This window comes from Diospyros lotus, chromosome 8, assembly GCF_014633365.1.
Source record: "Diospyros lotus cultivar Yz01 chromosome 8, ASM1463336v1, whole genome shotgun sequence".
NCBI lineage: Eukaryota > Viridiplantae > Streptophyta > Magnoliopsida > Ericales > Ebenaceae > Diospyros > Diospyros lotus.
In genome coordinates this window covers 30,692,638-30,706,408 of record NC_068345.1, presented here as the reverse complement: position 1 = coordinate 30,706,408, position 13,771 = coordinate 30,692,638, and the positions used below count along the sequence as shown (strand labels likewise).

Below are 13,771 nucleotides of genomic sequence, written 5' to 3'. Positions count from 1 at the left end.
ATGGGTGTTGCAGTTCTAGGAAAACGGCGGTGTGGTGCTAGAAATTGGGATCTCATTGCGACACTAAAAATTGAGACATATGGTAGGTACAAGATAAAAACTTATTTTTGCAGTTGTTCAAATGGGTATATTATGGTTCCATAAAAAAGGGGGAACGATGTTTGAAATTAGAGTTTATTATTCTCATAATACTAAAATGTAAGGGTTATATTTGCAGTTGTAGAAATGGGCGTTGCAATTCCAAAAGAAAGGGTATAAGTGTTAGTAATTGGGATTTATTTTTGTGATATTAAAAAGTAAAGACTGTGATGTTAGAAGTTAGAATTTGTTTGTAATTGTAGAAAATTGATATTATGATTTCAAAACTAAAGATTGTGATGTCATAAATTATGGTTCCTCCATAGGGTATACAAAAAAATAGAGTATTTTGGTTTTAAAAAAAGATTTTTTTTTTTAGAAAATTAGTATTTTTATATATTAGTTCATTTTATTGTACATTGTACTATAATTAATGTAAAATCATTATAAAATTAATAAAAAATCAAAACTATTGAAATATTTTTAAGAATTATTATATGATAAAAAATTATCATGTCATTTTAAAAATTACTAATTATGAAATCATAAATTTCTTCGAAAAGCATAGAAACATTCATTACCAAATCATGAAAATTATTATATATTCATAATTAAATTGTGAAACTATTGGAAATTATGAGTAATACAGATTTTTAGCATGATATCATCAACTTTACCACATTATTTTTAAAGTCTATATATATATATATATAATGTAGACTCTGATGTTTATCGTTTAACAATGTTGTACAGTATTTCCATAGCTTCTCCGCCCAGCGATTTCGAGCTCCGGCCGAACGCCGCCGTCGCTCAGCCATGAAGAAAGGAGAAGGGAGCAGGGAGAGAAGAAAGGTTAGAGAGAGAGAGGGAGGGAGAGAACGAAACTGGGACAGTTAAGCAACCTATGAGTAATTCTGTTTAGAACCCCACAGAAATTAGCCCTACCCATGGACTGGATCAACCGGTCACCCACACCAAAAAATCCAACGGCTGCCTTTCTTCATCCATGGATATCCAATGGCTAAGGACATCAAATTCACGTTACCAAAAAGAAAAAGAAAACTAAATTAGTAAAAATTACAGGGATAAAGATGCCTGCTATGTATGGGCTTGGCTTTGAGGTGGTGCTAAATATAGTAAGTGGCAGAGAGGGAGAGGGAGAGAGAGAGAGCGGGTGCGTCGTGGCTGAGCCAAAGCCAGCTGGCAGCATAGCGGGCATAGAATCCGTGAAACCACCGCGGTTGCTGTTCGTTTTAAAAACAACATTCCTAAAATAAATGCAAACAGCGAGCGAGGAGTGCGCTCTCTCTCTCTCTCTCTCTTCCTCTTCTTCTTCTTCAACGTGCATCCTCTTTCCTTCCTTCCTAGCGGTTGTATTGCGCCCTTAATTTCCAGTTCTCCTTTCCTACGAATCCTCAATCAATAACTATGAGAGAAATCCTGCACATTCAGGGCGGCCAATGCGGCAACCAGATCGGCGCCAAGTTCTGGGAGGTCATCTGCGACGAGCACGGCGTTCAGGTCGACGGCAAGTACGGATCCTCCGACCTCCAGCTCGAGAGGATCAATGTCTACTTCAATGAGGCCGCCGGTGGCAGGTTTGTTCCCCGGGCCGTCCTCATGGATCTCGAGCCTGGCACCATGGACAGCATCCGCTCCAGCCCCTACGGCCAGATCTTCCGCCCCGACAACTTCGTCTTCGGCCAGTCCGGCGCCGGTAACAACTGGGCCAAAGGTCACTACACCGAGGGCGCTGAGTTGATCGACTCCGTTCTCGATGTTGTTCGCAAGGAGGCCGAGAATTGTGATTGTTTGCAAGGTCTGTTTGCGTCATCGATTCATAAAATCACACACACACACACACACGCACGCACATAATGCTGTATCAGCTATCATCAAACTGTTTCTTTCGTACTCCGTTTATGCATAATTTGGATACGATAATTCAATTGTTTGTTTAAATTTCATTTCCTCTGTTTATAAGTTCTGTGTCTCAAAGCCTTTGATTTATTATATGATATTTGCAGGAGTTATCCAAACTGATACATCAATATCACATGGGCATATTAATTGGTTCCTCAAGCAGTGAATTTTGATAATCAAATTTGATCATTGCAACAATTAATCCTTCCAATTTCTCAAAAGCGATTCCTTCTGATTCTGATTTTCTTTCCTTAGCCTGAAAATAATCGATCGTTAAAACTCTTCACGTGCGCTCCAGACAATGCCAATTAAGATTCTCTTCTTATCTGTCCTTGCATTCTTATTTTCTGCCGTCTTTGTCTCACTTTGGAGCACGTTGTGCCAGATAACCTTTCTTTCTTATTACAATCTAAAAAGTAATCAGAAACCTACAGGTCCTTTTCCCCCAATCCCCACGTTATTGTCATTCTAATTACCTTCCAGGCTTCCAGCACCTTTGTTTCAGTGCCCGTTGCACCGGCAGTTTCTTTCTTTCTAGTTTTCCACAAATTGAAACTAACAATTCCTGGTTAGCTTAGCCATATTAGTACAGCTGCAAAGTGCTTGATGTGTGTGTTGTTGTTGTTCATGAGGCAGGTTTCCAGGTGTGTCACTCTCTGGGAGGCGGCACTGGTTCGGGAATGGGAACCCTCTTGATCTCCAAGATAAGGGAGGAATACCCAGACAGAATGATGCTCACCTTCTCTGTTTTCCCCTCGCCAAAGGTCTCTGACACCGTGGTTGAACCCTACAATGCCACCCTCTCTGTCCACCAGTTGGTAGAGAATGCCGATGAGTGCATGGTCCTTGACAATGAAGCACTCTATGACATTTGCTTCCGGACACTCAAGCTCAGCAATCCAAACTGTGAGTAACAATAATGAATACCCAATCCCAAGATTGAATAAATAAGAGGCTACAATGATCTCCTCTATTAACTTCTAGGGTTCAAATTTTCTTGGGACGAGTCTATAGATGAATTTCAATGTACTTAATCGGTGCACGGCCTGTGAGCTATTGGCATAACTAATGAGTTTATCCAATGTTCATCTAAAGGATTAGCATATACATATAGATATATATATATATTTCAGACCTGCTTGTAAAATTGAAATACAGGTAGCTTAATTTGGAGCCTCGGAATGGATGGATATATGCTAATTAACCTTAATTTGTTCTCTGCAGTTGGTGACCTGAACCACTTGATTTCAGCAACCATGAGTGGGGTAACATGCTGCCTGAGATTCCCCGGCCAGCTGAACTCCGATCTCCGGAAGCTTGCCGTGAACCTGATCCCATTCCCACGCCTTCACTTCTTTATGGTGGGGTTTGCACCACTCACTTCCCGGAGGTCCCAGCAGTACACATCCCTCTCTGTGCCTGAGCTGACCCAACAAATGTGGGACGCCAGAAACATGATGTGTGCGGCCGACCCCCGCCACGGCCGGTACCTTACAGCCTCCGCCATGTTCAGGGGGAAGATGAGCACCAAGGAGGTGGACGAGCAGATGATGAATGTGCAGAACAAGAACTCATCGTACTTTGTTGAGTGGATCCCCAACAACGTGAAATCAAGCGTTTGTGACATCCCACCAACTGGGCTGAAGATGGCGTCAACCTTCGTGGGGAACTCCACGTCGATCCAGGAGATGTTCCGGAGGGTGAGCGAGCAGTTCACGGCGATGTTCCGGCGAAAGGCCTTCTTGCACTGGTACACCGGGGAAGGGATGGACGAGATGGAGTTCACGGAGGCAGAGAGCAACATGAACGATCTGGTGGCTGAGTACCAGCAGTACCAAGATGCCATCGCTGAGTACGAGGAAGGAGAGTTCGAGGAGGGCTACGAAGAGAATAACGAGGCTTAATTGCTCGAGACAAAACCCAAAAAAGCCAGACAATTTGATGGCAATATTATTATTGGTCTCTCTTCTTCTCCTTTTGTTAATTCCTATTTTCCCTTTTATCTTTCTTTCTGCAATATTATTGTTGTTCTTCTGCTCCTCCTCCTCCTCCTCCTGTTAAAGCAATCGACTTTATCATTGTCGTGTTTTCATATTTGATCGTATTTATTTATACTTAAAAAGCATGTTGTTTGTTCTATATATATATCCAATCAATCAAGCAAGAGAATAATAAAAGTTCTTTGGTCTCGTTCTCCCCATAATCACTGTTGAGCCTTTCTGAACCGAGCAAGAACTTGGTATGTAGTCTCGAAGGCAGTGTAAATCTCATCTCTCGAGATGGCTCCGACACGGATCACAATCTCTCTGGTTGTTTCATCCGGGGGTTCATTACTCGATGGAAAAGGCACGATAGGAATTCACAAGGCCTTCAATTCGAATGGGAAACTTAACATCACAAGACCTAACTATGTTCGGAAACCAAGCTTTCGAATAGTCCGAGAATGCTTCGGGGTCGCCATTTTTGGATCTTGTTCGCTCCTGGCCCCAATTCAAAACCATCTTTCCATAGGCAAATATTTGGGATGTCGTTTCCGGGTCTCTGAGCGGCAAAACGCTTTGGATTGTATTCGACAATTCCACGCCTCAAGTGCAATGGCCCTGAGATCGAACTTGCAGCCCAAGTCAACTGTCGACATGATGTTTTGGGTGCCTGGAAATATCCACTTCTTGATCCGACGACATTTGTTCTCCGCGCAAGAAGATCAACATTTCTAGGGTTTCTTGGTGCAACGGGGCAAGCAAAAGCAAACGAAGCACATTGAATGGGACTACCGGCGAAAGATCCTTCCGGCGGTGGCTTCTCTGTGGCGGTTCCCCGATCTGCGGCGTTACCGTCTCTATCACGTTCTTTGTTGGGGCAGGACTCAGGGGAAGAACCAACTTTTATGATCAGTCACACAAGGAGGCATTTATGCCATCGCCCAAATCTTAATTCTCGCTCTATTTTGGATTTGGATCTTAATCTCTACTAATTAATGGATTAATATCCTAAATAACTTAATATTAGATTAACTATTATATATTTTCTCACTCATATATTATATACATCTAAAATGACAAGGCTATTTAATTTATCATAATAGTTTATTATTTTTTATAAAATTTACAAAACTATAAAAATCCTCAATTTACCGTTTAAAAACCATAAATGAATTGTAGTTAATGTCCTCATTATTTAATGACTTATAATGATTTTTCTATAAAATTATATATATATATATCATATTGAATATATTATATAATACATACCCTATTATTTATAATATAAATATTATTTATTTTTATTCTTCAATAAGATTTGTAGAATTTAACCATAAAAATCACTATCACTGAAATAATGCTTCAACAATAATTTTAAATAAATTCATTATAAAATGTTTTAATGAGATTAAAAGGAGTTTAAATAAATCAAAGAATAGAGGAATAATGCCAACGTGACATTTATCAAAAAATAGTGTCAATGCCACATAGAGTTTAAATAGGAAATTTTTTCAAAACCAAACAAATTGATAACCAGGCTTGCAGAATAGGGGTTAAAAGACTAAAATGTCATTCACATTGTATTGTACTTTTTTCAATGTAATGTGAGTGAAAGTATTTTAATCTTTTAACCTCTATTATGTAAGTTTGTCTGTCAATCTATTTGACCCTATAGAAGTTTATTTTTGCCAAAAGAGTTTGCAGGGTTGTAATAGATATTAAAAATGAACTTGTACAGTTTTATGAATCTAAATAAATTTATTCAAAATATTTTATTTAAATAAATAAACATAACATAATAGATTTCAGTTTTGAGAGTTTGTAACGTTTTATTATTATTTTTTTTGATTAAATAGCTTTAACTATGTTTATAAAAAAATTAATAACTTTCACCATAATCTTTCAGAATTTGGTCATTGGCTGAAATATCTCTTATGGGTTGAACAATATTCTTTGATCACGTAGCATATGAGTTCGAACAATTACTTATTTACTTATTTATTTATTTTTTTTAATAAAAGAATTTTTAGGGTTCAAAGTTTCTCGTAGAGTTTTATGAACATCAAAAAAATCATTTAAATGAGTTTAATGATATTAAATCACATTAAAATCACTTTTTTCATTTTCTTATAATTTTAGTAAAAAAATTTGTATAGTTTAAATAAATTCTAATGAATTTGTAAAGTTTTAAATAAATTCTACTGAATTTATAAAGTTTAAATAAATGAAAAAAATAGGGTTTGAAAAATTTTAGTTATATTAGGTTTTATATATTTTGGTTAAAAGAATACTTTTTGACTTGAATCTATGATTTGTAAATCACAATAAAATAAGAACTACATTTTAGTTGGTCATGTAAAAGATTGATACAAATAAATTTGTAGTGATGAAGTTTCAAATTGGGCTCTCCAATCGGTTGTTGGTCTACAAAACAAATCGTTAAGATTTAGATTGTATAGAAATAGAAATAAAAAAAAAATTATAAAAATAAAAAATAAAAAAACGAAATAAAGTGTAAATTTAAAAAATATAAGAATTTTTTTTATAAATATAATTTTTAATATAAAAAATAATTATTTAAGAGATTTTAAGGAAAAAAATAACATGTTAAAAGTTAATGTACAATTTTATTTTAGTAGTGCATATATAACTAATATTATGAAAAATATTTTCAGTGTAATTAATTTTTATATAAAATTATTATATATATATTATTAAGAAAATAATTAATTATTAAAAAAGAGATGATGGGATTAAAAATAAGAAAAGGAAATTGAGGAGATAGGTTGTGCAGGCGCAATGATGCGCCCGCAGAGTGAAATTGATATGGGGGGAGAAATGTTCCCTCCCCCTTGCTTCTGCAGATGCATTATATATATATATAATACTATTAATATGAAAAAGGTAGAGGCAGCTGCCCCTCTCCCCTTTGTGTGATTTTCAGTGCCTTCTGTCTTCTTCCTCCTTTGTTTTGTCCGTCCAAAGCACGCAGCATCGTCTTCTTCCTGATTAATCTCTGCTTCTCCCTCGGACCTCTTTTGCATACAAACAGGCAATTTGTTCTTCTTCCTCTTTTTTGTTGTGGTCCGATTATGCATATATATATATATAATATATTTTGCATCTTCTTTTTTTTTTTTCCCTTAATCGGTCACTAAAAACACATTTTTAACTATTTTTTGTAATTTGTAAAATGCATCTGAATAAATTATAAAAATGACTCGAAAAACGTTATGATCTGTCTTTGTTGGTTTGTTTGGAGGCCACCGCCCAGGAGACGAGACAAAATAAATAAACATAATACATTGTGTTCAAATAAATATAAATATAAATTTTATAATATATTCAAATAAATATAGATATGATAATCTCATATCAACAACTCTAAGCAAGAAGAATCATTATTTTGGTCACACAGATCAAATAATTGGATCATAATAAGATGATATTCGTATTAATAAGTCATGAGTTTGACTCTTTGTCTTGGGCAGTGAGATAAAGTCTTCATCTACGATTTATTTTCTCTATCGAAATCGAGAACACGAGTAACACGGGACCACGCAAGGATAGTAATTCTAAAAACTATCATTTTAAATGGAAGATAATAACAATGCAATTAAAATATCACAATGAAACCAAAAGCATTAGAATCACTAAATTAGAGTAAACAATCGATAGTAGGACAAGGTAATCAAGAGCAGCACCGAGCACAAAGTTGTGAATCAATTTGTGTAGGATGAAAATGGATGCAATGAGCATAGAAATCTCGATTTGTATCACTGATGCAATACCTTGCAATCGAGCAATTAGCAATGAGAAAAAACTAAACAATTGGAGTTAAAAACGTGACATCATGAGCAATTATTGAACACCAAGTAACCAAGCAATCGAAGTTGTGAATCCATAGCGACACTCAACATCGATCACCAAGCAATTGACAGACAAAATGAATGACAATAAAAGGACAGTTAAGTCAAGAGTGAAAAGATTAGGACGAATTAAGGTTAGGTCATAAGATAGAAATGAGAAGAAATAATAAATTATATGCTCAATAAAGATGGAATTTCTCCCATTCCTAATAGAGGGTGGTCACCAAAAAAGTGTTTTCAATATTTTAAGTTTATTATGAAAGAAGCTCCCAAACGTTTCTAAAATTACAAAATTACTTTGGAATTTTTTTTGAACATTTTTGAAGTTTCCAAAATAAGAAAGGTCTTAAAAATGTTAAAATGACATCTCTGAACCATTTCTATACATCAGAGTTTTACACTTGTACCTTTTGATCACATGGAGTCATCTTATCTTGGTGCTATTTAATGCAAACTATTGGAGACTTTAAGCGGGCATTTTTATTTTTTATCTTCTAACTTTTAATTTTAATTTTTTTCAAAATTTCTTATTTTTTATTTTGATAAATATTTAAAAATGAATTCAAAGGTTGAAAATCTATTATTATTAAACATATAAATACCACATTTTATACTTTGAACTTTGTCAATTTTTTTTATCTCTAATATCTTATTTACAAATAAAAATTAAGTTCAAAGATTTGAACTAATAACATTTTTTAAACTAAAACAAATTTATAAACAATTTTACCATAATATTAAAATTTATTATATTTAAAACTTGTCCTGAAAAATAAAAACAAAACTTCACTGACAAATCCTAATAAATTAATTTTTTATTTTATTTATTTTACGCGTGCATCAGGTCACCCTCTAATATAAAAAATTAAAACATATTACTTAAAATTATCGTTTTTGCACGATTCTTATCGCTCGTACTCTCAATTTCGATAAATAAGATAAATCAAAATTAAAAACTTTACCTAGACAAAAAAATTAAATCTACGATTTATTAGTGTGAATTTTAATTTATCATCATCCAGTCATATGTAAAATAAAATCAGAACATATTACTTAAATAACACAAAAGTGTGCTCCTGCACGTTCTAAGTTCCAGGTCTAACCAAAAGGGAATTATGGTCTTATGGGTAGTGCCTAAAGAACATGCAAAGACACAATATATTACACAAAAATGCAGCTTACGGAAAACATCAGTCATGGACATAGATTAGCTGGTGTCTATTTTTTATGAGTATAATAATTACATAACAATCTCATTTATATGATTATACGAATACAATTATAAAAACAGTGGACCATAATAATTAAATTACAATATACATATTTATTAAAATCAACAATAAATTAAATAAAAATTCTAGAAAAGACCTACTTAAACAAGACTTCCCGTTAACTAAAACCTCTATTTCAACTTAGCCACTGGCCCAAATCTTCATACCTAAATCAGCTAATATCTTGGCCAATGCTCGATGTTTTAAAACACTGTTAATATATTGTAAATAGTTATAAACTGATAAAACAACAAACAGAGAACATTATCCATGGCCTTAAATCTCTTCACATCTCAGATCTCCATCTTAAATGGTAAGATAGCCTAGGAAAACAACATCATCGCGCAATCACAAATCCACAAATTGTAGAAAAGCAAAATTCAACAAGTGATTAACGATATTAAACATAATAACATTTTTTTTTCTTATAGTTCTTTTGACAAAATAAATTGCCATCCTTCGTTCCGATGACGGAACATTTGAACAAAATCAACGACCATTGGTTTCTTTTCTTTTTGCTGCTCTGAAAACGTACGAATACGAAGATCGATGATAAGAAACACATCATATTATGCACAGTACCAGAACAAATAAACACATATTCAGAAACAAAATCAATTTTAGTGCAAAAGCAAGAAAGAGGAACAAGAATTTCCTGAACAAGTTCCAAGTAAATAACACACTCTATCTAAAAATATATTAAATAAAGCAAATATAGACGAATCTGCATCAGAGTCATGGAAGTATGAGGAACAAACATTGCTCGCCTTGTATATATATTTAACGAGCTTCTCATAATCCGCAATTAGCCTCGTCACTTGCAGTTATTCAGATTTCTCAAAGTCAAATAAAAAATAGAGAGGGAGAGAGAGACTTAGGCAATTAAAAAAGCACAAGTTGGAGGTGAGAAGAGGGCCTCTTTGCCCTTTATATGATTTCGCAACTAGGGTTCGTTAACTGGGTACAGCTTTACACCAAGATCGACGGTGGGGATTACTCCATTAGGGAGCGAGCCCGTTCAGGTTTGGGCCGGGCCAGCAGTACATAAAAGTCAGTCTAATTCCTTTAGTCCAAGGCCCAATAAGCCCATCTCTTCCTTTACTTGTTTCTGTACAGGTCCACGTCGCCAGGTTTGGAAACCTACTCGTGTCCTTGCTTTTAACAGGATTTTTCCAGATTTTCTTAGATGATTTTTAATGATTCGGGTCAGGGAAACTCCTTTTTTTTCTCGGGAAAAAACTGCATTTCCTAAAGAAGAAGAATAAAAAAATTAAGAGTTAAGAAAAAATATATGCCCAAATCAGGGAAATTCTCTCTACAAAGCTAAAACTGACATACAATTAATTAATTAATATTGCTAATGCCAAGTAAGCAAATATTCTCATTGGAGAGATGAAAAAGAAAGAAAGAAAGAAAGAACAAAAATCAAAATGGTCATCTGGCAAGAGGGAGACACTGAGAGTTCTTCATCTCTTTGACCTTAATCATCCTTCTCCTCCTAGCTTGAGCCGCTCTGGCCCTCTTATCAGCAAAAGCTCTGCCATGATCCAACGGCTGTGAAGCGTCCATCATGCACGTCTCCTCCGCGGCCACATTGAGATCGGGTATGCCTTGCGGCCCCACACGGTTGACCATGCCCAATCCGGAGCTGCACGCCAAGAACCCAGGGATTTGGCTACATGGGTACCGAAAGATTTCGCTTGCTTGCGATCCACTGGCCGTCCGATCCAACGGGAAGCGCCGTTGATGGAGTATCATGTGAATCTGGGGTTGGTGATCTCGGCTTACGACCAAACCGGATTGGAGCTCCGGTTGGCTTCTTAATTCCATACCCACAGAACTGAAGCCTCTGATGGTCTCCAAGTGAGAAAGCTGCAAATGAAAAAACAGGAATTAAAATAAACAACCCAAGAGGCCAACTCGGAAAAGTGAAAAAGAAAAGTTATGAATTATGATGAGATCATTATAATAGGCATGTTAATTACCTCTTGTTTCTTTGCTTTCAACTCCAAATTCTCAGCCATTAGCCTCTTGTGGTAACTCGTCACTGTGTTGAGCTCCTGTTTCAATTTGAGATGAGAGAAAATGGGGACTCGTTGAGCTATTCTTTTCTCGGTTAAATTTACCAAAAAAGGACGACGACAGAAGCACAGAAGCAGGATAATGTATTGGCAGACCGGGGGCAGAATTTTGAAGAAACTGACAAAATCCATAATCACAGATTTACAAACTCACCCCTCTTAGCAACTCCCGGCGCTGAGTTAACCCGTCTATGATCTCCAACCACTCCTCTCTCGTCTGCAACAAAATCAGCAAAACCGACAAACATGGAATGTAAATAATCGGATTTGTGGTATTCTACTTGATTTCGGGCCAAAACCCAGATGTCAAAATCCAAGAAAATCGGAACCCATGAAGACGAAACTAGTAAGGATTTGAATAGAAAATACATACCCGCTTCTTGGAGATTTTCTTGAGGGGAGGTTTGGATTTCTCATCGGATTCGCTGGGCGAGAAGGAGAGGGGAGTGGCGGGGCTCATAGCCTCGACCTTGGCTTGGGGTCTTGCCTCAGTCTCAGTCTCGGTCTCGGTCTCGCCATGGCAGGGCCTTGGAAGAGGCGGCGGCCAAGACGCTGATGATTTGGAATCGACAGCGGATCTCCGGCGCGTGGCTCCCCAAGTGAAGGGAGATCGGTCGAATTGGCGGATTAGATTTGGAAGAGAGAGTAGGATGTGGCAGACCTCCAACTCTTCATCAACGAAGGAAGTTGATGATGCAGGGCTAAAAGTACTTGTGCTCTGTTTCATTGTTTTCTTTGCCGCCATCGCTTGGAGTTGGTTTCAGGCAAAAGCCATATGGAGAGAAAACAGCGGAAGAAAGATCAGAGAGAAAGAGAGAAGAAGATACCGAGAATTTAGAGAGAGAGAGAGAGAGAGAGATGAATGTTGATGCTTGGAGCAGAGAGGTTCCTATAAGGGACATCCATGGAGAGCTATGGCTGACGCCACGTGTCAAGAAGGTAAAGACGCGGGGTGGTCTAGGGTTTAGGGTAATTGGCAAATTACTAAATAAAAAATAAAAATGAAATAAATCAATCATATAAGGTAAGTTTTCAGGTTTCGTAAGTGAGAGAATTCATTAAATTGAACTGTATTTTTCAAAACAACAAGTATTTATTTCATTTTTTTTAATTAAAATTTTATATGAAACCAGAAAACTCCTAATATTGCAACACTTATAGGATTTTTTTTTAAAAAATATATATATAATTACTTTTTTATTTCTTTAAGTTGTTATTTATTTATTTGTATTTTTATAATTCTTATTAGCTATCAATTATTTGCCTCTTGTTCTATAATTATTTATAATAAGTGTCCTAACTCCAAGGACAAGGTATTATTCGTAGCTAAGATCTTGTGATCCATTTCTGCATTTTAGTTTTCGTTTTGTACTATTATTATTTACAAGATTACTTTGAGTTATATCCAAGTTAGTATTTGTTAATCAATATATAGAGTAAAAAATATAAAATATGATAAGTATTCCAAAATTTTTTAGCTTTTCAACATATTTGTTAAATTTATCTAACAATTCTTAAAAAATTTCTCATATGAGTTTTTATCTAATTTTTTATAAATAAATTTATTTATCTCCTTCCAAATACGCATATGCCCTTTGTATAAAAAGCCTTCGCTATTTTTTTTCTCACCTTCATTTTCTTTCTCGCCACCGAACTGTCTAGCCACTAATCTTTCTCACCATCGAACTGTCCGACAACCTCTGTTCATCGATCTTCTTCACCACCGAACCATCTAGCCACCGTTGGTTTCCTTTTCCCATTCGTTTCACCATCCAATGACCACTACTTCACCGTTCGATAACCCCTGCTCACCGATCTTCCTCACCATTGAATTGTTCAACCATTGTTGGTCTCTCTTTCCCTTTTGCTTCATCATTTGATGATCGTTGGTCTTCCCCCTTGACTTTACTATCTAGCAACCCTGCTCGCAGATCTCCCATTTCCTTCATCGTCCTCGCAGATTCTTTTCACTTATTTTTTAAATTATTTTATTTAATTTTATATTTTATTATCTAATTTGAAAATATGTTTTTGTAATTTTTAATTATTTAAGTAGAATTACTGTAATTCAACCAATAATTATTTCTACTTTCTGAAGCTTTTTAGAATCTATTTTTGAACTTGGATTTAGCAAATAAAATACTATTTTTATTTTTTTGACAATTCACATTAATGATAAAATACTATTTTAATTATAAATTTATTATTGATGTTAACATACAATTTTGAATGAATTTGATAATTGTGTGTGCCATGAAAAATTGGTAGGAAAAATGAGGAATTTTTTAAAAAATAAAATAAAATCCTTTTGAAGAAAGTTAGCTGCGAGGGCCCGCCTCGCGGTAAGGCTGGCTGTGAGCTACCTCATGGATGGACAAGCCTCGAGGCCAGCAGGTACTAGTCGTAAGTTGGCAGCAAGTGCTAGTCTCGCAGCAACTTGCCCCGAGCTGTCTCACAGCAAGGGCTGGCCGCGAGGGCCAGCCTCGCGGTGGCTTCGTGGTAATCGCCCTTCATTCTTTCGTTAAGACTGGCCTCATTCAGAAACTGCCACGTGTCAACACTAGCTA

At 35.8% G+C, this 13,771-nt stretch overlaps 2 protein-coding genes and 1 pseudogene across 3 annotated transcripts; 1 reads left to right on the top strand and 2 right to left on the bottom strand.

Moving 5' to 3' along the window:
* Window positions 1-1,404: 1,404 nt before the first annotated feature.
* Window positions 1,405-4,193, top strand: LOC127808308 (tubulin beta chain-like). Its single transcript, XM_052346793.1, has 3 exons — window positions 1,405-1,897; window positions 2,638-2,907; window positions 3,226-4,193. Exons 1-3 carry the CDS (start codon window positions 1,507-1,509, stop codon window positions 3,903-3,905), a joined length of 1,341 nt encoding a protein of 446 aa, XP_052202753.1. The 5' UTR covers window positions 1,405-1,506; the 3' UTR covers window positions 3,906-4,193.
* Window positions 4,194-4,204: 11 nt separating this feature from the next.
* On the bottom strand, window positions 4,205-7,027 carry LOC127808598 (TATA-box-binding protein 1-like; annotated as a pseudogene).
* A 1,903-nt stretch (window positions 7,028-8,930) lies between these two features.
* LOC127808309 (uncharacterized) lies at window positions 8,931-12,075 on the bottom strand. 2 transcript variants are annotated; one of them, XM_052346795.1, is made up of 5 exons: window positions 11,578-12,075; window positions 11,359-11,421; window positions 11,109-11,183; window positions 10,603-10,995; window positions 8,931-10,371 (listed from the first exon to the last, which is right to left on the bottom strand). In XM_052346795.1, exons 1-5 carry the CDS (start codon window positions 11,947-11,949, stop codon window positions 10,330-10,332), a joined length of 945 nt encoding a protein of 314 aa, XP_052202755.1. In that variant the 5' UTR covers window positions 11,950-12,075; the 3' UTR covers window positions 8,931-10,329. The 2 variants fall into 2 exon arrangements, with proteins under 2 accessions (XP_052202755.1, XP_052202754.1); XM_052346794.1 differs by lacking the exon at window positions 8,931-10,371 and having other exon boundaries at window positions 10,401-10,995; window positions 11,578-12,074.
* Window positions 12,076-13,771: the final 1,696 nt, after the last annotated feature.

What these genes read in the sequence shown, in the direction of transcription:
- LOC127808308 (XM_052346793.1), top strand. Translation starts at nt 1,507, where the DNA reads ATGAGAGAAATCCTGCACATTCAGGGCGGCCAATGCGGCAACCAGATC. An exon ending in GAATTGTGATTGTTTGCAAG is followed by an intron (nt 1,898 to 2,637) that starts GTCTGTTTGCGT and finishes TTCATGAGGCAG; the next exon opens with GTTTCCAGGTGTGTCACTCT. An exon ending in CAAGCTCAGCAATCCAAACT is followed by an intron (nt 2,908 to 3,225) that starts GTGAGTAACAAT and finishes TGTTCTCTGCAG; the next exon opens with TTGGTGACCTGAACCACTTG.
- LOC127808309 (XM_052346794.1), bottom strand. Translation starts at nt 11,949, where the DNA reads ATGGCGGCAAAGAAAACAATGAAACAGAGCACAAGTACTTTTAGCCCT. An exon ending in AGAAAATCTCCAAGAAGCGG is followed by an intron (nt 11,422 to 11,577) that starts GTATGTATTTTC and finishes ATTTTGTTGCAG; the next exon opens with ACGAGAGAGGAGTGGTTGGA. An exon ending in GCCGGGAGTTGCTAAGAGGG is followed by an intron (nt 11,184 to 11,358) that starts GTGAGTTTGTAA and finishes AAATTGAAACAG; the next exon opens with GAGCTCAACACAGTGACGAG.